The 24,845-nt window shown below is 46.0% G+C and overlaps 1 protein-coding gene across 7 annotated transcripts in view; it reads right to left on the bottom strand.

Annotated features, from left to right (window-relative positions):
- The window catches only part of FAM120A (family with sequence similarity 120A), a 113,496-nt gene extending 103,134 nt beyond the window's left edge, over nt 1-10,362 (bottom strand). For 2 of the 7 annotated variants that reach the window (XR_004971348.1, XM_036331373.1), the window contains exon 1: nt 9,857-10,362. Coding sequence is in view for 6 of the 7 variants with exons in the window: in XM_036331373.1 (XP_036187266.1) it covers nt 9,857-10,330 (474 nt within the window). In the remaining variant the exon portion in view is untranslated. The remainder of the gene's footprint in view (nt 1-9,856) is intronic. The other 5 variants (XM_036331365.1, XM_036331366.1, XM_036331370.1 and 2 more) reach the window with 4 other exon arrangements.
- Between the last annotated feature and the right edge of the window lie 14,483 nt (nt 10,363-24,845).

Genomic DNA, 24,845 nt, shown 5'->3' with positions numbered 1-24,845 from the left:
TCTTTCCCTCTCTCTTCCACTCTCTCTAAAAATCAATGGAAAAATATCCTGGAATGAGGATTACAAAAAAAAAAAAAAAAAAAGTGAAAGCAATTCATAAGCAAAATGTAGTATATAACATTCAAGAGAATATTATCCAGCCTTCAAGACGAATTCTGACACATTCGACCACATGCGTAAGCCTTGAATACATTATGCTAAATGAAGTAAGTGAGTCACAAAAGGACAAATACTGTGTGATTCCACTCATGAGGAACCTAGAGTCATCCGATTCTCAGAGACAGGCAGTAGAATGGTGGGTGCTAGGATCTGGGGGAGGAGGAACAGAGAATTAGTGTTTAACGGACACAGAGTCTCAGTTTGGAAAGGTAAGTTCTGGAGATGGGTGGTGGCGATAGTTGCACAGCAGTGTTCATGTACTTAATTTCCACTGAACTGTACACTTAACAATGGTTAAAATGGGAAAAATTATGTTATGTATAGTTTACCAATTTTTAAAAATGTTTTCATTGATTATTTTAGAGAAGGAGGGAGGGAGGAAGGGAGAGAGAGAGAGAGAGAGAGAGAGAGAGAGAGAGAGAGAGAGAGAGAGAGAGAGAAGTATTAATGTAAAGAGAAACATCTATCAGAACTGTACCCACTCTGACCAGGGATCAAACCCACAACCTAGGTATGTACCCTGACCGGGCATCAAACCAGGTACCTTCCAGTGCATGGGACAACGGTCAACCAACTGAGCCACATCGGCCAGAGCAATTTACCACAATTTTAAAAATAAAAATTTATAATAATGAAGTGTGACACCCCTTCTTCCCATCTTCTCAGGAATCTCAGGCACTGGACTCTATGATGTAACATCCAACTTGACAAAAGATAGAAGTTTTATTTTTCCCTTGATAAATGATATTGGCATGCATGTAATGGACCGTATCTGCCAGGCTATATAAAAGGGTGATTATTTCTTTTTTTCATTGCAATCTTTTTGGCAGATTGTCTGTGATGTGATTGTAGCACGGGTTCAATAATAAAACTGTTTTCTTTCTCTGCTAATAAATAAATAAATAAATAAATAAATAAATAAGACAGTGGCTGTCATAAAAGAAATGCAAATTAAGCTTTATAAACTTTAAAGGTAAAATATAAAAATGATAAAAAGGAGAGTAGAAGAAAACACAAACATTTTATTCAGTGTCTATTTAGCCTACTATATTAATTTCATAATAACTCAGCTAGCTCCTAGCAATTATATTATTGTTAAAAATCTAATTCTAAAATACAATACATTAAGATTTAAGTTCCAGAATTCAGGGAAGAACCTCAGATGGATACAATTTATTTCAAGGAGGTGACACTTGCAAATTCTTCACTGAAATATTTTATGACTAACATAGGTGCGGGCTAATAAAAAGCCACAGTGCTTGTGCTTATCCAAGCTGTGGAGTGAGGCAGTCCCCCAGTCTGGACTAGTTGGCACTCCTGCTCCTGAGATGAAGGTACTGCAGTCCTATGAAAAGTTAACCCGCCAGCAACACACCCGCCAGTATACTTTTCTACACTAACTGGCAAAACACCAATAACATGGTAGGTTCAGTCTTTCTAAAGCAGCAATTTATTCCAGAGACAAGTAGGAAATGCCAAATGACTAGGGCACAAAGGATAAAGTTTCTAGATCACAGATCCTTAACTACTGCAGACTTACCATCACCTTTGCATATAATTCGGTGTGTCAGGTTCAACTCTATACTGGCCCTAAGATGCCTAGAAAACTGTTCCATAGGACCAGGTAAAAGAAGGAAGACGGCGTGATTCAGCCAACTTCCCTAAGCAGTTGATTTTTATGTCTTCAATACAGCTCCTAAGAAGCATAAAGGGCTTATTCAAAGATAAAGCCTTTGTGCCAGGTGGCAGACTGAGACTACTTATCTGTGGAACTGACTCCACTGAATTTGAACACAAACTTTGTACCACCCTCCTGCCATAATACTGCCTTGCACAAGGAGACTGAGTAGCTGGTAAGTCTGGAATTAGTTTACTTATCTACTTATCACATGTATTACAAAGACCTACTACTGCACACCGGGTAATGCTCTAAGAGCTAGATAACAGGCAATGTCATCAAAGGACTTTCTACAGAAAACATAAGAATGGTAAAAAATAAAACAGCCTGACCAGTATGGCTCAGAGGTTGAACGTCAACCCATGAACCAGGAGGTTAGGGCTCGATTCTGGTCAGGGCACATGCCGGGGGCTGCAGGCTTGAGCCCCTATAGGGGCAGCCGATGGATGATTCTCTCTCATCATTGATGTTTCTCTCTCTCCCTCCGCCTTCCTCTCCCTTCAATCAGTTAAAAAAAAAACACATTTTTAAAAAAAGAAAATAAAACTAAAGATGCCAGCTATATAGAGACATTTGAAGAATTTTAGAATATTTTTATCTAAACTGATTCATTTATGTCTAATTGTTCTATTTAAACATTTTTGTCTATACAGCCAATGGAAAATAAATCTAATTTTCCAAATTCTAAAGTTATCTCTTCAGGGTGAAGGGTGGGCAAAATGGGTGACGGTGTTCAAAGTGTACAAATTTCCGATATAAAATAAATGTCTTGGGGATATAAAGTACAGCATGGCAACTATAGTTAATAATACTGTAACTATATTTGAAAGTTAAAAGAGATCTTAAAAGTTCCCATCATAAGCCCTGGCTGGGTGGCTCTGTTGGTTACACGCTGTCTGGTATACAAAAGGGTTGCAGATTTGATTCCGTGTCAGGGGACATACCCAGGTTGCAAGTTCAATCCTCAGCTGGGGCTTTTACGAGAGGCAACCAATGGATGTTTATCTTTCTCGCTCCCTCTCCTTTCCACTCTCGCTAACAAAAACCAAACAAACCAAACAAAAGTTCTCATCAAAAGAAAATTTTATTTTATAACTATGTGAGGTGTTAACTAGACTTATTGTACCGATCATGTCACAATATACACAAATAGAGAATCATTATGAAAGTAATGTAATGTCAATTATATCTCAAAAAAATTTTTTAAATAAAGTACCTCCTTCTTCATATTACATGGTATGTGGCATTTATCCTATGGTTGATTGCTTACTAAGATGGATTTTGTAGTATGTGCTAATCAGTTTCTTTTCCTTATATAAATTCCCATTGTACAAAACAAAATGAAGAGCACTGTGGGTCTAGAAACATTTTAGAAATGGGGTGTGTAGATGTGCGTATTTTAATTTAGAAAACTAAGTTGTATTTTTTATTACTTCTCTTCCTGGTATACTTAGAAATCTCTATTTCAAACATTTATATGGCTTTACTAAAGGCCCAAACTTTGGAATTCTTTGATTTGTTCACACCAGGATTTCCTAGCCTATGCACAACTGGTATTTGGGGACAGATACTTCTTTGCTGTGGGATTGTCCCTGTGCATTATAGTTCAGCAGCATCCTGGGCCTCTGTCCACTAGATGCCTTCAAGTTGTGAACACTAAAAATGTTTCTAGACAATGTCAAAACCACTCCCAATCCCTGTGACAACACTCACTGGTCTTCAATGACTAAATAAATTGTCCTATGGCAGTGATGGCGAACCTATGGCACGCGTGTCAGAGGTGGCAGGCAAACTCATTTTTTTGGTTGATTTTTCTTTGTTAAATGGCATTTAAATATATAAAATAAATATCAAAAATATAAATTTTTGTTTTACTATGGTTGCAAATATCAAAAAATGTCTATATGTGACACGGCACCAGAGTTAAGTTAGGGTTTTTCAAAATGCTGACACGCAGAGCTCAAAAGGTTCGCCATCACTATGGCATCAAAGAAAACTCCCAATGTTGACATGGGAAAATGATATAAAGGAGTCCCCTGCCCCCACTAGACTAAGGTCCTTGAAGAAAAGAGTCCTTTTTCCCTATTAAAGTCACTCCTCATGCCTGGCCGAGAGCAGACCTTCAATGTTTGCTAAAGGTAGGATAAATCATCACTGGGAACCAGTCAGAAAATAGAGCATAAGAAATTTAAGAAATAATCTTATATGATGGCCATTAGCCCAGGCATTGAAAGAAAATAATTTGCCTGGCTATATAAACAGAACAAAGCAAATATTTGATTTAAAAGCTGAGTGCCTACACTAAACATATAGGAGATAACAAGGAGTAAAATTAGTCCCTGGCCTCAAGTAGCATATAGTTAGTGGGGGAGACATTTATGCAGGCAGCTATAAGAAAGCAGACTGCAGGAACTTCCACTGCAAATACAGATGACACTGCGTGTGTCCCTGGTCCATGCAGGGACATCAGATGAGATTCCATGAAGGAAGCTGGCATTTGAGATGGGCTTTCAAGTACGAGTAAAATTCTGACAAGCAAAAATGGGGTAGTCAGACAAAGGGGAGCACCATAAGCAGAAGCTGGATATTTCTTAGAGAAACAGGGAGCAGTTTGGGAGCATTTAAAAAGGACAGTAGAGGACTGTGCATCATGGAGGAAAATGGAATGGGCTCAGGTTGTAGTGGGTCAAACACCCTGACTAAGGACTTTAGGTTAATGGTTTGTTCAAGTCACTGGCAGAAGAGTGGCCCACCAGAGACAAGGTTCACAGGTAAGATATCGGGTGTCGGAGCCCAGCCAGACCCAGAGGCAATCCTGACTCCTCCTCACAGTAAGACACGGTTCAGTGAAGTGGCATTTACCCTGAGTACTCTACTTTTTGTTCTGTTTTATTCTTTATCATTTTTTCCTAAGTGCTGGTAAACAGCCAATAATTTGATGTCACAACCCACCACTGGGTTTGCAAAGCACCTGTTAGACCTTCTGGGTAAACTTGGTAAGTTCACATGTTGGGGGTATTAGAAATGAGGAAGAGGGTAAGGGAGAGACTGCTGGGCTAGAACTGACATGGCACATTGTAGGGACTGGCAGGATGGGATGATGAAATGCCTTTCATTTGTAGGGCTTGGATAAATTATGGAATACTACAAAGGCATTAAAATGAATCAGAACTGTAAGTATAGACATGAAAAGACTTTTTTACATACTTACAAAAACCCAAATTCCTGAATAATATATTGTATGATCACATTAACCTTAAAAAAATTAAAACTGTACTGTGATAATATATTAAATAATGTATATATGTGTGTGCATATATAATGTATGTTATAGGCAGCTTCTGTGGAAATCGATATGGTGATTCCTTGAGAAATTAAACATAAAATTACCAACTGACCCAGCAATTCCACTTCTGGTTATACACCCAAAAGAATTGAAAGCAGGCACCTGAACAGATTTAGTACACCCAGTTTCACAGTAGCATTATTCATAATTCACAACAGCCAAAAGGGAATACAACTCAAGCACCTATGGAAGGCTGGATGGATAAACCAAATGTGATCCATCCACACAATGGAGTATTATTAAGCCTAAAAAAGGAAGGAAATTATAACACAATTTTACAATATGGATGAACCATGAATACATTAGGCTAGCTGAAATAAGTCAGGCACAAAATCAGTACACTGGAAAAAAAATAAGTATTGTAAATGGATGGCCGGTTTGAGTTATAATATTGTCAATTTTGAGCCCTAAATGTTCCCTGGTCAATTCAAGGTGTTAAGAATAAAGCATAGTGCTAGTTTTCAGAGTCTCCTGGATAGGAACTGTGCCATTCCCCTTCTAACTGAAAAAAGCAGTAGAGGCGTTTTGCTATCAAATCTAACCTGAAAGTGAACTGCAGGTGGCCACACCCCCAAAGCATTCTTACACAATGAAACTGAACTTTGACTTCAGCAGGGCACTTCCCTCTTGAAGAGGTTACTGGTTACCTGTCCTCAGGTGTCAATAAGCAAGCCCACTTTTTCCCATATAAAATGGGGTAACAAAATGCTGAGGGTTAAATGAGATGCTCTGAGGGAGAACTTAGCAAGGTCTGGCACCCCACAAGTTAGTCCTCCTGCCCCCACCAACTACACAAAGAGAAATCATTCCGAAATCTCAAGCCACAGTCGAATCTCACATTCCTCAGCTGACTTAAAACATGAGCACTGCTTTATGTAAGATCTGAGTAAATCCACCAGAGCACCGATTCAGGACAAGATCTGAAGAACTTCATCATAAACCCACACACCAACACCACAAGTCTTGTGACAGGAACATTTAGGAAACCTCGGAGATTTATGCCACTAAAATTTTTAAATAAACATCAGTTCCTCCCTAAGTGTCAAAGGTTATGATGACTCAAGGCACACAAGAGGAAATGCTCTGAGTAACTAGCAGAAGCCAAATCCAGGCCAAGGAGTTTTGTGACCTGAACAAAATTAGTTGATATAAATGCCAACTTCTAATGGTTAAAGTAATAATTGTATTCCTTTTAAGTACTTTATCAAAAACATACTCTTCTGAGTCAAAAAAGATTTCTCTAAGCAAAACTGACAAGAAATTAAAACCTTTCTGCCAGTTTTCAGAAGCATAAAGACCAATAAGATGATAGATTTTTATAAGAGAAATGCCTCATATGCCCAACATTACACATAGGTGTTATGTCAATTCTTTGTCAATTTTTATATAACCTTTAAAAAAATTATCACACAGTAAAACTAACTTTTATTTACTTTTGATGTATAGCTCTATGATTTTTTAAAATATATTACCATCACCACCATCAGAATACAGAACAGTTTCATTACCCGAAAAGCTCCCTCCTGCTGTCCCTTTATATTCACACCTCTCCTGCCCTTCTCCTCTGGCAAACACTGATCTGTCGCCATCAGTACAGTCTTATCCTTAGGAGAATGTCATAAAAATAGAATACTTTTTGTTCACTCAACATAAAACCTAGAAGATTCACTCAAGTTATTGCATGTATCAATAATTCCTCCATTAAAAAAATTTTTTTTATTGATTTCACAGATGAAGGGAGAGGGGGGAGGAACATCAATGATGAGAGAGAATCATTGATCGGCTGCCTCCTGAGGATGGAGCTCGAAACCCAGGCATGTGCCCTGACCAGGAATCCAACGGGGACCTTCTGGTTCACAGGTTGACACTCAACCACCGAGCCAGGCCAGCACGGCAATTCGTCCCTTTTTATTGCTAAGTAGTAATGCATAGTACAGATGTACCACAATTTAACTACTTGTCTATTAAAGGATATTTTGGTTGTTTCAAGTTTGGGCTATTATGATGAAAACTACTATGAACATCCGTGTATGGTTTTTGTGTGAACAAAAATTCCACTAGGTAAAGACCCAGAGGAGGATTGCTATGGTAAATGTACGTTCAATTCTATAAGCAACCACTGAGCTGTTCTCCAGAATGGCGGTGCCCTCTTGAATTCCCACCAGCCACGTGGGGCAATTCCAACTGCTCAGCGTTCTTGTAAGCACTTGGTATTATGGGTGTTGTTTATTTTAACCCTTCTAACAGGTATGCAGTGGCATGTCATCATGGCTTTAATTTACTTAACTATTTTAATGGACATCTTTGAAAAATAGTACATACTGCTTCACTTCCATAGAGAATGCTGAACATAAATCCTTCTGACTCAAAATCCTTATAAACACTATACTAACCCCTCAGGGGCTAATAAAGTACATAGGGTTATTTTTCTCAAGTAGCCCCCAAATTATGTCTTTTTTAATAGGTTTATTTTTAATCTTCTCCTTTGCGAAGTGTCACTTCTTGCTATTAATGGTGCTCCAGCTTCTGGCAGGCTTTCCTCTGAACCCTTTCTCAAGCTGAGCTTAGAAATACATAACTAAGCTTATCAGAATTATATCGGAAAAGGAGAGGGGAGTCTATAAGGAAGAGAACTTGATTCTTTGATGAGGAAAGAGAAAGCTTTTTTTTCCCCCTTTTTGGGTCACAGTATCCAAACTTCTTAACCTTTCCTTTGGCTGCTGAGAAATTTCTAGTAGCTAAATTTCTTAGGCATTTTCCAAAAAGGTGAAGCTGGCAGAAAGGTGGCTACCAGGTAATAGAGTCATTACTATATTAATCTGTGCAATTAACACTATACTATGATTCTATATTAAAAGTTAAAGGTTTATCTAAAGCAAAATAATTATACACAAACTTATCATTTGTCCATAAACTTAAGTCATCTTAAATCTAGTTTAAATTTTGTTTCCAAACACATATTCACACACTGGTCAAAATTCTGAATGAATTATGTATTAAGTGAGGCATTCACAGGGGTGCCAAGATAAATATGAAGAAATTTTATAATTAAAAAAGAACTGAGCAGTTATTTTAAGAGATACAGTGACTGTACACACACTGATGTAAATCCTCATATTCACAGTTCCTTTGGGAGCCGCTTGGTTAGAAAGCTCCTCCCGTCTTCCTAGCAGTCGTTTGCATCCCTGAACGGATAAACTGCTGCCATTCTATGGCATCTTCAGCGGCATCACCTCTGGGAACCCTGCCTGCCTGCTCAGAGCAGCAGCCCCTTCTGTCACCCCAACTTTCCCGGAGGGGGCCGCTTCCTCCAGGCCCGGTTCACAGACCAATCGCCGCCCTGCCAGCCGCCCGGACCCGCAGACTCGGGAGCCGTCACCAATCGCACAGGGTCGGGGTGGGCGGGACTTCCGCTATCTCTTGGCTCCACCACCCCCAGCTCACGCAGTGCGGGGCAGGCAGGAAGAGTCTGGATTTCACAAACTTGGGGCTTCTAGCAGTTTCAAAAAGGAGGAAAGGAAACTGGAAGACAGAGGGGCAAAGTCCAGGAAACCCAACACAACCCACAAAACAAGTTCTAAAGGAAAACAGTGGAAAAGGAAGCAAAACTGCAGTCAAGGGTTACAGTGATTTGCATGTTATCTCTGCCCTGGGTGCTGGCCGGGAAGCTCTCCAGGGCCCAGGCTCAGCGAGGCGCCCTCTGCCAAAGGGACGGCCGAGCAGCCGCGGCCGAAGCTCCAATTACCGGGGTGCCCAGCCCGGCCCGGCGGCGGAATCCCCGCTGTGCAGACACGCAAATCCTGGAACCCGACTCTCTGCCCTTCCCCGACTCGGGACCACCGTCCACAGCAGAGCCCCAGGCTGTGCGCACGGACGCGAAATCACAAGACCGAGAACATTTCACCGAGTCCACCGGTTGCAATCCGGCACCACGATCACACAGTTTCCCCACTGTCACCCTCGGGGAACCCGCACCCAGCCCTGCGTCCTCCGGGGGGCCGGCTCCGCGGGCCTGTCCGGGTCGCCGCCGGGCAGTTTCTACCCGCCCCGCTGCCCCGCTGGCTGGGGACCCCCGCCCGCCGCCGCCCAACCCGCCCGCCGCCACGGAAACCTGTTGCTGTGCTGGCGCTGCTATTCGCAAACGGGCACCTCGTCCAAGTTCAGGCCAGTCACCGGCCCGCCCCCGCGAACGGGGGAGCACTCGGGGGTTCAGAGAGAGGGGCGCTGCACCCTGCAAGCCCGGTCTGCACCGGCCCGCGGTCCGGAGGGTCTCGAGCCGCCAGGCAGCGGGACCCCCGGGCACTCGCGGCCGCCAGTCGGGCTCCAGGCCGAGCGTTCATCTTGCGGCCCGGCGGACGGGACGGGAGAGCGGCGCCTGCGGCCGGGCCCCCGGCCCATCCCGACCCCGGCCCCCCTGACCCCCAAAGCCCCGTCGACCCCGGCCCCAGCACTCGCTACCCTGGCGTCCCGTGACCCCGGAATCCCGCAGACCCCCGGCCCCCCATCCCGCCCCCGGGGCCCCGAGACCGCGGCCGGCCCCGCCCCCGACCTCCCAGAACCCAGTCCCCCCCGCGGTCCGGGCCCAAACCCACGCCCAACCGAGCCCAGGCCGCCCGCCCGGCCGCCCAGCCCCGGGCCCGGGGCCCCCGCCGCGCGCCGCCGGCCGGCCGCACCTTGACGTGGAAGCGGATGAGCGCCAGGCGGATGCAGTGCGCCATGCAGACGGGCGGCAGGAACCAGACCTTGGGCGGCGGGGTGCCCTTGTTCTGGACATGGCTGACGATCTGCTGCGCCGTCTGGCGCTCGTTGCCCTGCCGCTTGACCCACTCGTGCAGCCGCGCCTTCTCGAGCGCGCCGTTGAAGAAGACGAAGAGCTCGATGTTGCCGCCGAAGCAGGCCTTGGCCAGCGCGGCCAGGTAGCCGAGCATGTGGTTCCACTGGCCGCCGCTCACCCAGTCGGTGTAGAAGCCGCCGTAGAGGCGGTGCAGGCAGTTGTCGGCGTCCACCAGCAGGCGCAGCGGCGTGTGCGGGGGCCGCTGCCGCCCGCCGCCCACCAGGCTGCCCCGGGCCAGCTTCTGCAGCTCCACCGGCACCACGGCGCTCGGGCAGTGCTTCTCGATGTAGTCCTGGAAGCCCTGCACGCCCATGGCGGCGGCGGCGGCGGGCGCGGGGCGGCGGGGCGGCGGGGCGGCGGGCGGCGGGGCCGGGGGCGGCGGGGCCGTGGCGCGGCCGGGCGGCGGCGGGCTCTAGGGGGGGCCGGGGCGAGCCGCGGGCGTGCTCATGGCCGCTGCGGCCGCCATGTGCTGCCGCCTCCCAGGGCCATGGCGGGGAGGGACTGCGCCGTGCGCCGCTCCAGGCCCAGGCCAGGCGGAGGCGGCCTCTCGCGGGCGGCGGGGCGGGGCGGGGCGCTGCGAGCTGACGTACGCGCCGGCGGAAGAGGCGGTGCCGCGGCCTGCGGGCCGGACGGAGCCCTCGGGGCGCAGCGCGCCCGGCCCCGGGGTGCCGCGCGGCGCCCGGGAGCTCTCTCGGGGGGCGGCCGCGCCCCCGTCCCCGAGACCCGGGGCCCTCTCCAAGGAAGCCCTTTCGCGCCGTCGGCTCCAGGCCCCCAGCAGGCCCGGGCGGGCCCAGATCCGGTCGCCCTGAGGAAACCCTGTCCTGCCCCGGATCCAGTCTCCGGAGGAGGCCGCGTCCTGGCTCCGGGTCCGGTCGCACAGGGGCCCGTCCCCGGGAGCTGGCCTCCCCGAGGAAGCCCTTTGCGCTCTGGGTCCGGTCACCCCAGGAGGCCCATCTGGTCCCCGGGGCCCAGCACCCCAGGAGGCCGTGCCCCGCCCCCGCGGTCTGGTCACGGAGGGAATCCGGCCCCTCCCTAGGCGGGGTCCGAGCCCGGCCAGCTGGCTGCCGAAGGACCGGTGGGCAGGCTGGGCAGGGGTTTGGAAGTCGGGGTTCCCTGGGGAGGGAGAAGGGGCACCGCCACTGCCCCGGTGGAGGAGGAGTCGGCGACGCGCTTTGTCGGGGTGCGGGTGCTGTTAGGAACCCGCACCTGCTCCCGCGCTTAGTCCTGACAGTGCCTGTAGCTTAGGAGACACTTCAGCACCCGGTGTTCGCAAGGCTTCCCGTCCTTATTCTGGGGGCGCTGAGCGGTGTCGGGTGGGCCCCAACACGCTGGGGTTGTGGCTCTCCTGGCAGAACTGGGGGGCTGTGGGGAGCAGCAGGGACCCCGGCAGCTGCCTGGTGGAGCAGGGCTCCCTGTGGGAGTTCTGACTCTGGTTTTACCGCCTGAAGGGGCCGAGGCTCGCCTTCCTCTGTTTTCACACCAGAGACGTTCCCGGCCCAGACCTTGCAACAGGCCCTTTATAATGTCCGGCTGTACAAGTAACCTGGGGCCAGCCAGTCACCGAGACCTAAGCACACCTAAACACCGGAAATGCCTCCTTTCTAACTCCCTGTCCCCAGGCTGTCAGCCCCTCCCAAGGAGACATTTAAATCTTTGTTGCTCTGGTCACATTGTCTGGACGGAGATCCTTTCATGATTTATGTCCTGGAGCACTGTAGTAATTGCTTTCGGTAAATATATATATATATGTTGTAATGTATCCTGCGAATCACAGAAGGACGCCTCAAGAAGTCGAATTAAAGAGTCACATTTATTGCAATCCGGGACTATGAGGGGTCATCCCCAAATCTCATAGTAAGAAGATGGTGGCAAAACCAGACTTATATAGGCAAAAATCACAAAGGTATTGATTACATCTCAGGGTTTGGAATGAGGCACCTGGCTCGCAAAAAAGCAGATTACAGAAGCAGAATTAAGCATGTTAATTACAGTTTCGGGTCTTGAGGTCACTGAATTGACAGAAATACATTATCTAGAGCCCTTGGGTAACCTGGGTTAAACTTAGGCATGTTATCTAAATTACAGTTTTGGGTCTCCGGATCACTGAGTCAGCTGGAACGCACCACCTGTGGCCACTAAAACAATTTAGGGTAATTGTGCTGTCCTGTTTCCAGGCACAGTAGAATGTGCTCTCTAAGACCAGTATGATAACAATCAATGGAATAGTCATTCAATCGATAAGGCATTCAATCGAATGGGATGACTTATACAATTTAGAAAATCAAAGTAACCTGTCCATTGTTAAACAAAGCAAATAGGTACCATACTTCATATATATGTATATGTATATATAAATATATATACATATATATATAGTATGGATTTCAGAAAGGAACGAGGGAGGGGGAGAGAGAAAAGAGGAACATCAATGATGAGAATCATCCATCGGCTGCCTCCTGCAGGCACTCGGACTGGGAACCGGAACCATGACCTCCTGATTCATAGGTCAATGATCAACCACTGAGCCACCACAGCCAGGCTGTAGTAATTGCTTTTAAAGTGAGGTTAACACTGTAAATACAGGTCTCCAAAAATGTATACACACTTTGAATAATTATAAAGATGGTTTCAAAATGTAAGAGCTGTAAAGTGTGTCCCATTTTTTGGAGGGACACCATGTATATTATGCTTCAATAAAATGTTGATAAGACGGAGAAATGTCTGGTAGAATGAAGCATTTAGAAATTTGGAACTTGCCATTTTTAAGAGTTTGGAAATGGCATTTTTACTTACCTCCAGCCCTCTGTTCTTTTTCTGGAGAAACCTCACTAGAGGATTGGGCTCAAACAGTAGGTGCAGAGCAGATGGGGCCTGAGCAGGTGTAGGCCACAGGAAGTCCCCACACTCTTTTTCACTGAAAAGGCAAACTCAATTTTTAGTTTCTTATAATGTCACTTCAAATACAAGCCAGTGTTATCTATATATATAAAAGGCTAATATGCAAAGTGTCCCCTCGGGAGTTCCATGGGGAAACCAGGAGTTTGGTTGCTCACTGTGACATGTGCTGACCACCAGGGGGCAGCACGAAAGAAAGGAAGGCCCCAGCGGGCAGCTGGAAGGCCCCTATGGGCCCTGATCACCAGCACAAATTTCGTGCACTGGGCCCCTATAGTATATAAATAAAATGTTATTGGTATTTTGATAAGTATTTTTACTTAAAGAAAAAAACTGCTGCATGCACAAAGTTAGTGCTGAAGCTCTGCTGATGTGGCTCAGTGGTTTAGCATGGACCCATGCCCCAGGAGGTCACAGTTCCATTCCTGGTCAGCGCACATGCCAGGGTTTCAGGCTCGATCCCCAGTAGGGTCCATGCAGGAGGCAGTAGTCAATGGATGATTCTCATCATTGATGTCTCTCTCTTTCTCTCTCTTTCTCTCTCTCTCCCTCTCTGTCTATGAAATCAATAAAAAACATATATATTAAAAACATTTTTAATTAGTGTTAAAGTCAAGATTACATATTATGTAGAAATGCAATTACTCATTTAAAGCCACATTAATATTGATGCCCCAAAGTATCCAAACTTCTTCTATTACCCACGGCAGGTTCACAAGATTGAGTAGTAGTTTTAATCATTGTAATTAAATTTTTAGCATTCACCCCATATATTTACCTTCACTATGTACTATTTTTGCCTCTTTTAAAACGCACTTGCTTTTAATTTGTTAAATGCTTTAGTGCCAGTATCTGGAATTCTGTAAATAAATTTATTTTCACCTTAAGACAATGTAGACTACTAAGGTTTCTAGCCTGACTACCAAATCTGTGTCATCCTAATTCTGTGCCCTTGTGAAAATTGCTTAACATTTTTAAACCTTGGTTTTCATAATCTGTACAGTGAGGATAGTAATAGTACTTACCTCCCAGGTTGTTTTAAATATTAAATGAGATAATTTGTATGCTTACCACACAGCAAATGCTCCATAAATATTGGGTTTTGTAATTACTACTTCCATATACTATAATTGTATAGACTTGAGAACATGGACTAGTTACTTACTTTTTGAAACTTTAAGATTCATTTTGTAAGTATAAACCATAAAATTCCTTTATGTTTAATTTTCCCTATTTAACTATATGTTCACCTTTTAAAGAAAAACTAATTCTTTTCATTTTTGAGCAACACTATTATTGGCTGGCAAATGTTTGGCTGAGAAATCCTATATAATAAAAGGCTAATATGCAAATAGACTGAACAGTGGAACAACCAAACAACCAGTCGTGCACGGACCACCAAAGGGCGTGCACGGACCATGGCAGGCGTCGGCCATGGCAGGATGGTGGAACAGGTGAGCATGGGTGCCAGACCAAGGCGAGGCACCCGTCGCTGTCGTCGGGGTGAGCCTCTGGTGTTACTGAAAATTCTTTGCTCTCACACACCACGGTCCCACCTGACGCACCTGCTGCCCACGCCAGCCCTGCTTGCACCCGCTGCCAACACCAGAGCTGCCGCTCACACCCATTGCCGGCGCCTGGTACCAACCCCGATAGTTTGGCACTGTCAGCAGGTGTGAGTGGCAGCTGCCAGCCCCAATCATCCTTTAGGGCAGTGATTCTCAACCTTCCTAATGCCGCGACCCTTTAATACAGTTCCTCATGTTGTGGTGACCCCCAACCATAAAATTATTTTTGTTGCTAGTTCATAACTGTAATTTTGCTACTGTTATGAATCGTAATGTAAATATCTGATATGCAGGATGTATTTTCATTGTTACAAATTGACCATAATTAAAGCATAGTGATTAATCACAAAAACAATATGTAATTATATATGTGTTTTCCGATGGTCTTAGGCGACCCCTGTGAAAGGGTTGTTCGACCCCCAAAGGGGTCGCGACCCACAGGTTGAGAACCGCTGCCTTAGGGCTTCTCCATCTCCACCTGCTCCTGAGGGAAGATCAGAGCTGGCAGCCTCTTCTCGCACCCACTGCCAGCACCGGCCCCACTCACACCTGTAGTCGGCACTGGAGCTGCTGCTCACAACCGCTGCCGGTGCCTGGTGCCAATCTGGATCGCTTAGCACCATAAGTGGGTTTGAGCAGTTAAAGGCGCACCGCCCGCCTCTCCGGGCGGTGCGGGAGGAGGAGTCTGGCCGCTGGGCTCTGGGATCCCTCCCCGGAGCGGGTCCGAGTGTCCTGACCGCCGGCGGGCCGAGGGGTGGGGCCAGGTGGCGACCGACCACGGGGGAGGTCGTGGGAGCGGAAGGCCTCACCGCCTGGCTCTTTCCTCCCTTCCCCCATGGTCGGCTCCCCGCTTGCCCGCGCTGGGGCCGGGGGTCCATCCGGCCCTCGGGGCCCGGTCAGGGGGGGCCGGGGCCTGCGTGGGCCGGCCGCCTGGCCCCATGAAGCACGGCCTGGCTGTGCTGCTGGCGGCCTCGGGCATCGGATCCCCGGCCCACAGCAGGAGCCCAGCACAGGCTGCCACCTGCCCGCTGCCCCCCAGGCCGGGCGTCCACGCAGGCCGCGTGGACCCCCAGCCCCAGTGCGGCAGTGGCGACAGCAGAGTGGGGCGCGTGCCCTAGCCCGGGGAGGCCGCCGTGCTGCAGTGCGCCAGCCTCGTGGGCCAGGCCTGCTCCGAGCGGATGCTGCTCTTCTGGAGCTGGGCCGCTCCGCCGGCCGCACCCCGTGTGCTGGGCCTGTGCCGCCCAGACGCGCCACTGTGGGAGTCCCGGTCCGCCCGCAGGCCGGCTGCAGGTGCTGTGCGGGAGGGCCATCCTGCCTTGCGGCGTGTTCGAGCGGCAGCAGCAGGAGCCGGGCGAGGACTGCGCCCTCCATCTTGCCTTGGCCACTCCATCTTGGGACAGAGCCATGTGCTTCTTCACTGGAAGACGCCGCTGCTAGCCACACCCAGGATTTCTCTGGACTAACCAATAATAATCAAGGGAAGTGCACGCCATCACTATGACCACATCCTGTACTGACTCACGCCTGGCCAATCGGCGGGGCCCACAGTCCCCTCTCCTGCCCTCACTCCACCGCCCTATAAAACCCCCTGTCCCATCAGGCCTCTCTCTCTTGGCCACTGGACTTTCCGTTGTGTCGGTGGGTCTGGTGAATGGGGAGCGCAAGCTGGCTTGCATTAAAGGACTCTTTGCTTTTGCATCGGACTGACTGGCTCCCTGGGGGTCTTGGGAACCTTGAAATCTGGGCACAACAAGCAGCAGCTGCTGGCCCTGATTGCCCCTGAGAAGGCTTCTCCACCTTCTCTTATCCACCCGCTGTTGGCACCGACCCCAATCACGCCGTGCCTTCAGCAGGTGCAAGCAGGGCCAGCGCCATCAGTGTGTGGAAGCCGTAACAGCGGGAGCAGGGCTGCAGACAGAGAGGGGATCCGGGTCTGTGGTGGGCGGGGCTGGGCAGGGGCGCGGAGGATGGGCTGAGACCTGCCCCTGTGTCTACTGCAGCCTCGTGGCCCACAGTTCCGTCCAAGGTGCACGAATTTGTGCACTGGGCCCCTAGTACTTTATATAATCTATATCCTTAGCTCAAATTCAGGGGTTGGTTGAAGCTAAAATTTTAAAATATCAAGGTAAAAGTCTATATTTAAAAATTAATTTAAAATTATAGTATCTTCTTGGGTTTTCAACATCTAAACAACTAACAGCTGGGGCTTTCATTTCCAACCCCTTTATCTTTGGACAGTTTACTTGGAGCATGAGAAAACTTTCAATTTCACCAAGATTGCCATACAAGTGAGAGAAAAATCTGAAAAATAGATTAAAATGCTAAAAAGGACAAGGCCCCATGCTTCACAAAAAGAAAACTCGGAAAAAAAAGTTATAATTAATAAATAGCACCAGCCCATGGTATGCAGAAATTAGGAATGTCTGGAAAATCGCTAACAGAAACATTTATTTTCAACTCTTTCACATTTCAACCAATTTGTTTTTGATCAATTTACCTACAACCCAAAGTAGAAAATATTATCCATCTTATTTATGTAATTCTTTCCAAGCTAAAGTGTTTCACAGTAGAATGATATCTTTAACTAATATTCTACTTAGTTGAAAAAAAATTCTAGTTGAGACTTCTATCCACCAGCTATAAAAGGTAAGTTTTTATTGTTTCCATTAAGGTGATAGAAACCCTTGCTCGTACCCATGTAGCCATTGGCGTGTATTGAGGAGAACAGCAGGCTGGGGCTAAGCTTGGAATCTGTGACCCTGGAAGAAACCAAATTAATTACTGCTTGGGATTGAACCTGAAATGTTTACCTAAACGTAGGCTCTAATCCGTTAATTGATTGAAGAGCTCACGGGTATTTCCACAGTCTTGAAGATTCTCTTTTTTGTTTTGGTATTCTGGAACTAGAAAGTACGTAGTGTCTTTAGTTATATGAATTAAAAGTCCTTTACACAGGTGTGAATTCTTGTTCTTTTCCAAACAGGCAGTTATAGTTTTAAAGTGTAAGTCAATGGGTGCCCTGCCAGTGTGGCTCAGGGGTTGAGCACCGACCTGTGAACCAGAAGGTCACGGTTCCATTCCTGGTCAGGGCACATGCCTGGGTTGCAGGCTCGATCCCCAGTAGGAAGTACACAGGAGGCAGCCAATCTCTCTCATCATTGATATTGCTCTCTATCCCTCTCCCTTCCTCTCTGAAATTAACTTTTAAAATGTTTAAATGTAAGTCAGTGGGAAAGTGTAACCAAATTTCTATAAATTCACATTTCTTGGCTTTCAAGAATAGAAGAAACTCCCAAATGCATGGCTGCCAACACTATATAATCGATTGGTTGTCATTTCAGCTGAAGGGTTGCTGCACCCCTTCATCATTGTACTTTCCACTTCCATGTCTTCAGCAATTGAGGGTTCTTTGGTGCCCATTGTTTCTGAAGTCTGCAAAGTGTTGTCAGTGTCCCCTTTCTACCTCTGTGGGAATGCCCAGGGTTCCTCCAAACATTTCTTGAGCACCCCAGACCTCTTCCTCCCCACATATATCCTTACACAAGACACGAGAGACTCAGATGTCAGACTCTGTCTTGACTCCCTCACCACTGGGAGCTGCTGAGCAGCCAGCTGACAAACACCCACAGGGATGCTTTGGAAGACAATACTCAGTTGGGCATATATTCTTTCTTATTTGGGTAGGAAAACTTTATAGTCATCCCTGAAACACTGCTTGATGAAATCTTCAAAGTTCTTGTTTTTCAGTAAAGTAAATTTTATTTATTTATTTATTTAAAATCTTTGCTTTTAGTTTCTTTTTTTAAAATATATATTTTTACTGATTTCAGAGAGGAATGGAGAAGGAGAGATAGAAACATCAGTGATGACAGAGAATCATTGATCTGCTGCCTCCTGCAGGCCCCCCACTGGGGATGGAGCCTGCAACCCAGGCATAATTTAAAAAGGCTAAATTTAATTTTTTTAATTTGATATAAATCAAATGAGAAATTTATTTTTTAAAACCAGGAATTCCCATTCATTAGTACAAAACTATTTTAAGATTTAATCATTTAATGATTGTTATTAAGTGGTCTATTACATTAGTGCAAACCATAAAAATGTTTATGGAAAGAGCAGTTCTCTCACTCACACCAGGAAATGGAAAGCACCCAGGCCTGACCACGCTGGAAACACATGAACTTGACCTCGAGGGGCTTCAGACACAGGTGGGAGCACACAGTGGTCCTCTGGAAACTGAACTGAGTCTCCCTGCACAGGCTGTTGCCAGAGGAACAGGTCAGGGTTGTGGAAAAAAGAGTTGAAAGAACCAAAATTAGGTAAAATGTATCCAACCGGACAGTGAAAAGAATATGGCTGCTTTGGTTTTAATATGGGGAAGCAAGTACCTGGATTGACCATCTCACCAAACTATATACAACTTCTGACAAAGATAGGTGGGTACCTTTGGGAAGGGAAAAGCAATGCCCAAATAGACATATGTTCATGACATATATGATAAGACTCTTCCTATATCCTGTCCTTAAGAGGTATAGCTAGACACTATCAAGCCATGCCTTCTAAATCTTAAGCCATTGATTATATATGAATTATAACTGAGTCACATGTCTAAAGAGCTGTTTCAGCCCTGTCCAGTGTTGCTTAGTGGTTAGAGCACTGGCCTTTCACAAAAACGTCACAGGTTCTATTCCTGGTCAAGGACCTGTACCTGGACTGCAGGTTCATTCTGCACACTGGGGCATGTATGGGAGGCAACCAGTTGATGTGTCTCTCTCATATTGATGTTCTCTCTCTCTCTCTCTCTCTCTCTCTCTCTCTCTCTCTCTCCCTCTCTCTCTCCCCCTTCCTCCTTTTCACTTTCTCTTAAAAGCAATGGAAAAAATATCCTCATGTGAGGATCAACAAAAACAAAAAAAGAACTATCCTGTTTTAGTTTGGCCCATTTATCTCTTTTGCATTTATTCAACTCACCACATATTCACTAAACTACACTAAGAAATGAAAGTCTGTATCTTATCACAAAGGTTCTCATAGGAAACACCATGAAACTCCTTATAGCCATCAACATACATTATGACATTTTTATGACATGTAATTCTAAATAGCCTATGCCAAATAAGGTTAATTTTTAATAACTTGATCCATTAAGTGGATGCATATTAAGCATTCATGTTTTTCATATATGTAAAGTACATATTGTGACTCAGATTTATATCTTACTCTCCAGAAGCTCACAGTCTTCTAGAAAACATAAAAGATGTGCCTATGTAGCTTATATCAGCAAGAAAGGTATTGATTAATGCCAATGTGGAGGTCTGAGAATATATCCTAAGAGATCATATAAGAAAGAAATTAATTTTAAGTTGGAGCTTCAGCCTTTCACGCTCAGTGAAGATGGAGTAACAGGGACTGATTGCCCTCCTATCTGAAACAACACCAAAAACACCCAGACAGCCGAAACCGGTTTGGCTCAGTGGATAGAGCGTCGGGCTGCGGACTAAGGGTCCCGGGTTCGATTCCGGTCAAGGGCATGTACCTGGGTTGCGGGCATATCCCCAGTGGGGGATGTGCAGGAGACAGCTGATCGATGTTTCTCTCTCATCGATGTTTCTAACTCTCTATCTCTCTCCCTTCCTCTCTGTAAAAAATCAATAAAATATATTTAAAAATAAAAAAACAAAACACCCAGACAAAATATGTCAAACAGTGGTTCCTTTTTAAAAAATCCTCACCCAAGGATATTTTTCCTTTGATTTTTAGAGAGAATGGAAGAGAGAGGGAAAGACAGAGAGAAATATTGATGTGAGAGAAACACATCAGTTGGTTGCCTCTTGCAGGAGCCCCAACCAGGACCTGGGGGCCAGGGAGGAGCCTGCAACAGAGGTAAGTGCCCTTGACCAGAATTGAACCCGGGACCCTTAGGTCCACATTCCAATGCTCTATCCACTGAGCCAAACCGACTGGGGCAAACAACGGTTCTGAAAACATTGAACATCCATCAGTGACAGACAGAGATCCCTAAGAGATGGGAAGCAGAGGAGGTGAGCCCTACGACTGGCCCAGCTCACTGCCTGGTGAAAGTTTCCAGACCGTGATGTGAGGAAGGGAACTCAGAGCTTGGCGTCCTCCCCAAGGTAAAGGAATGAAACAGGGAATCCGGAGGCTAGAATTCACAGAGCAGAGTAGAAAGAGAAGTGCTGTTCAGAGAGGACTGGAGATCTGCAGAGGCCAGTCCTCACATCTTTAGCTAAGGGTTCGTGGATGCATGTGAGCACGCTGCTGAAGGCAGAGGAAAGAACCTTTGGGAAAGATGAGCGGGTACAGCGCCTACAGCTCATACAGCCAGAAGTAGTGACAGTTCCCAATAGATTGGAAGATCACATAATGTAAAAGTCATCAGCTAGAGTGCTAAAAAGGTTTTTGTCTCAGTAATGAGTTAAAATTTATCCCAGACAACGATTCTGGAAAGATGATGGCGTAGGAAGCATCGGGAAGCTGCGTCCCACCTAGACAATAATGGTACTTGCAGAATCTGTCTGAAGTAACTCTTCCAGAACTCTGGAGTCTGTTGAAGGCTTGCAACTTCCAGGGTAAGCCTTTGATGGTCAATTTTGGTCAATTTCAGCTCTCAGGGCACCACCAGACATGTGGCAGGCAGCTGTGCTGTGTCCCTGGGATAGGTTTCAGGAACCAGGGTGGGCAAAAAGAACCCAGTCCTCCAAATATTGGGGATCTGTATTCTAATCACAGACATACAGACAAATAGGCAGGCAGCCATTGCAGTTCACTTCCTTAAGTGTCCCCCATCCTCCTGCCCCTCATTGGAAGTCCCTCCTCCTCTGGCTGAACTGACTTCCAGAAGATTTAAAGGGCCAGTGACCTTCTCTCCTTCCTTCAGTTTTTCTATTTTCCTTTTAAGGAGTCAGGCATTAAAGACTAGGACATTAGCCCTAACCAGTTTGGCTCAGTGGATAGAGCGTTGGCCTGCGGACCTAAGAGTCCCAGGTTTGATTCTGGTCAAGGGCACATGCTGGGGTTGTGGGCTTGATCCCCACCCAGTAGGGGGCATGCAGGAGGCAGTCAATTAATGATTCTCTCTCATCATTGATGTTTTTATATATCTCTCCCTCTCCCTTTCTCTCTGAAATCAATAAAAATATTTTTTAAAAAGATAAAAAAAACTAGGACATTAAAAAACAACTGCATATATGGGGAATATTAGAAAATAACTGCACATGCCCAAGGATAGGCTCTGAAATGTCTTAACAAGACATTATGTTGCCCTAACCGGTTTGGCTCAGTGGATAGTATCAGCCTGCAGGCTCAAGGGTCTCAGGTTCTATTCCGGTCAAGGGCATGTACCTGGGTTGCGGGCACAACCCCAGTAGGGAGTGTGCAGGAGGCAGCTGATCGATGTTTCTCTCTCATTGATGTTTCTAACTCTCTATCCCTCTCCCTTCCTCTCTGTAAAAAATCAATAAAATATATTTTTTTAAAAAGACATTATGTTGCCCTGACCGGTTTGGCTCAATGGATAGAGCATCAGCCTGTGGACCAAGAGGTCCCAGGTTCGATTCCGGTCAGGGGCGTGTGCCTTGGTTGCGGGCACATCCCCAGTGGGAGGTGTGCAGGAGGCAGCTGATCGATGTTTCTCTCTCATCCATGTTTCTGACTCTCTGTCCCTCTCCCTTCCTCTCTGTAAAAAATCAATAAAATATATATATATATTTTTTTAAAAAAGACATTATGTTTACACCTTATATTGATCCTTGGCACAAAGGCAGCCTACAATAATAAAAAATAAATAAACAAATAATAATAAAAACAGCAAACCTTGAGGAATGGGGAGAATATGATTTCAGAGTTAATACATTATTGTATTCAAATGCCCAAAATTAAACAAACAAAAGATTCACAGAAGGCATACAAAGAATCAGGTAAGTATGGTCCATTCAAAGGAAAAATATAATTCAACATAATCTGTCCCTGAAATAGAGTTAATGGAAGATATATTGCCAAAGACTTAAAACAACTTTCTTAAGATATTCAGAAAAACCTCAGACAGGAAACCAAGATGGCAGCATAGGTTAACGCCGGAGATTGCTGCCTCGAACAACAACTTCAAAAAACAACTAAAAGATGGAACGGACATCATCCAGAACCACAGGAAGGCTGGCTGAGTGGAAATTCTACAACTAGGAGGAAAGAGAATATCATACCCAGACTCAGAGGAGGCACAGTGCTGAAGTGAAATACTCAGGTGCGGAGTGCGCACGGAGTGGGCTGGCGGCGGAGGGCGCAGTTGTTGTTTTCAATCGGGAGGAAGTTTCGGACTCTGAGCTCCAGATCCGGGCGAGTCTCTAGGGACCCAGGCTCAAACGGGAGAAGCGGGACTGTCTGGCTTCAGTCAGAACTTGAAGGCAGCTTTCTCTCTGAGGTTTGCAGTGGTTGCTGGGACTCTGTGAGGCAGAGCCCCTAGGGACGGAACTGAGAGCAGCCATAACTGCTCACTCCGGCCCTCCCTGTAGATCCCCGGGGATCCGCCCCGCCCAAGCCCTGCGCAGAGCCATTTGCCGGATAGCCTCAGGCAAAGGCTAGATTAGCACCACCCTAGAGATCCAGCACAGAAGCTCTCCCACTGCAGACACAGCGGACTCTCATAGCCAGTTAGCCTGGAGGTCAAATTACCCCCGGTATTGCCGACAACAATCAAGGCTTAACTACAACAAGACTGCGCACAAAGACCACAAGGGGGTGCACCAAGAAAGCATAAAAAATGCGGAGACAAAGAAACAGGACAAAACTGTCAATGGAGGATATTGAGTTCAGAACCACACTTTTAAGGTCTCTTAAGAACTGTCTAGAAGCCGCCGATAAATGTAGTGAGATCCTCAAGAAATCTAATGAGACCCTCGATGTTATGATAAAGAACCAACTAGAAATTAAGCATACACGGACTGAAATAATGAATACTATACAGACTCCCAACAGCAGACCAGAGGAGCGCAAGAATCAAGCCAAAGATTTGAAATGCAAAGAAGCAAAAAACACCCAACCGGAAAAGCAAAATGAAAAAAGAATCCAAAAATACGAAGATAGTGTAAGGAGCCTCTGGGACAGCTTCAAGCGTACCAACATCAGAATTATAGGGGTGCCAGAAGATGAGAGAGAGCAAGATATTGAAAACATATTTGAAGAAATAATGACAGAAAACTTCCCCCACCTGGTGAAAGAAATAGACTTACAGGTCCAGGAAGCGCAGAGAACCCCAAACAAAAGGAATCCAAAGAGGACCACACCAAGACACATCATAATTAAAATGCCAAGAGCAAAAGACAAAGAGAGAATCTTAAAAGCAGCAAGAGAAAGAAACTCAGTTACCTACAAGGGAATACCCATATGACTGTCAGCTGATTTCTCAACAGAAACTTTGCAGGCCAGAAGGGAATGGCAAGAAATATTCAAAGTGATGAATACCAAGAACCTACAACCAATATTACTTTATCCAGCAAAGCTATCATTCAGAACTGAAGGTCAGATAAAGAGCTTCACAGATAAGGAAAAGCTAAAGGAGTTCATCACCGCCAAACCAGTATTATATGAAATTCTGTAAGGTATCCTTTAAGACGAGGAAGAAGAAGAAAAAGGTAAAGATACAAATTATGAACAACAAACATGCATCTATCAACAAGTGAATCTAAGAATCAAGTGAATAAATAACCTGGTGATCATAATAGAATCAGGGACATAGAAAGGGAATGGACTGACTATTCTTGTAGGGGAAAGGGGTGTGGGAGATGCTGGAAGAGACTGGACAAAAATCGTGCACCTATGGATGAGGACAGTGGGTGGGGAGTGAGGGCGGAGGGTGGGGCGGGAACTGGGAGGAGGGGAGTTATAGGGGGGAAAAGAGGAACAAATGTAATAATCTGAACAATAAAGATTTAATTAAAAAACAGATATTCAAAGTACTATAGGAAGATGTGGAGATGAGAAAATGAGGTGTGAACAAAATAAAAATATAAATAAAGAGCTAATGTAAAAATGAACTAAAAAGAAATTCTGGAGCAGAAAAGTATAGTAATTGAAATGAAAAAATAACCTATAGGGATTCATAGACAGATTTGAGCAGCAAATGAAATAAACATGAACTTCAAGATAGGACAATGGACGTTATCCAGTCTGAGGACAAAAGAAAAAGACTGAGGAAGCCGAACCGGTTTGGCTCAGTGGATAGAGCGTCGGCCTGCGGACTCAGGGGTCCCAGGTTCGATTCCGGTTAAGGGCATGTACCTTGGAAGCGGGCACATCCCCACTGGGGGGCGTGCAGGAGGCAGCTGGTTGATCTCTCTCATCGATGTTTCT

The sequence above is a fragment of the Myotis myotis genome, unplaced genomic scaffold (genome assembly GCF_014108235.1).
Source record: "Myotis myotis isolate mMyoMyo1 unplaced genomic scaffold, mMyoMyo1.p scaffold_m19_p_12, whole genome shotgun sequence".
NCBI lineage: Eukaryota > Metazoa > Chordata > Mammalia > Chiroptera > Vespertilionidae > Myotis > Myotis myotis.
This window is presented reverse-complemented; position numbering and strand designations above follow the sequence as displayed.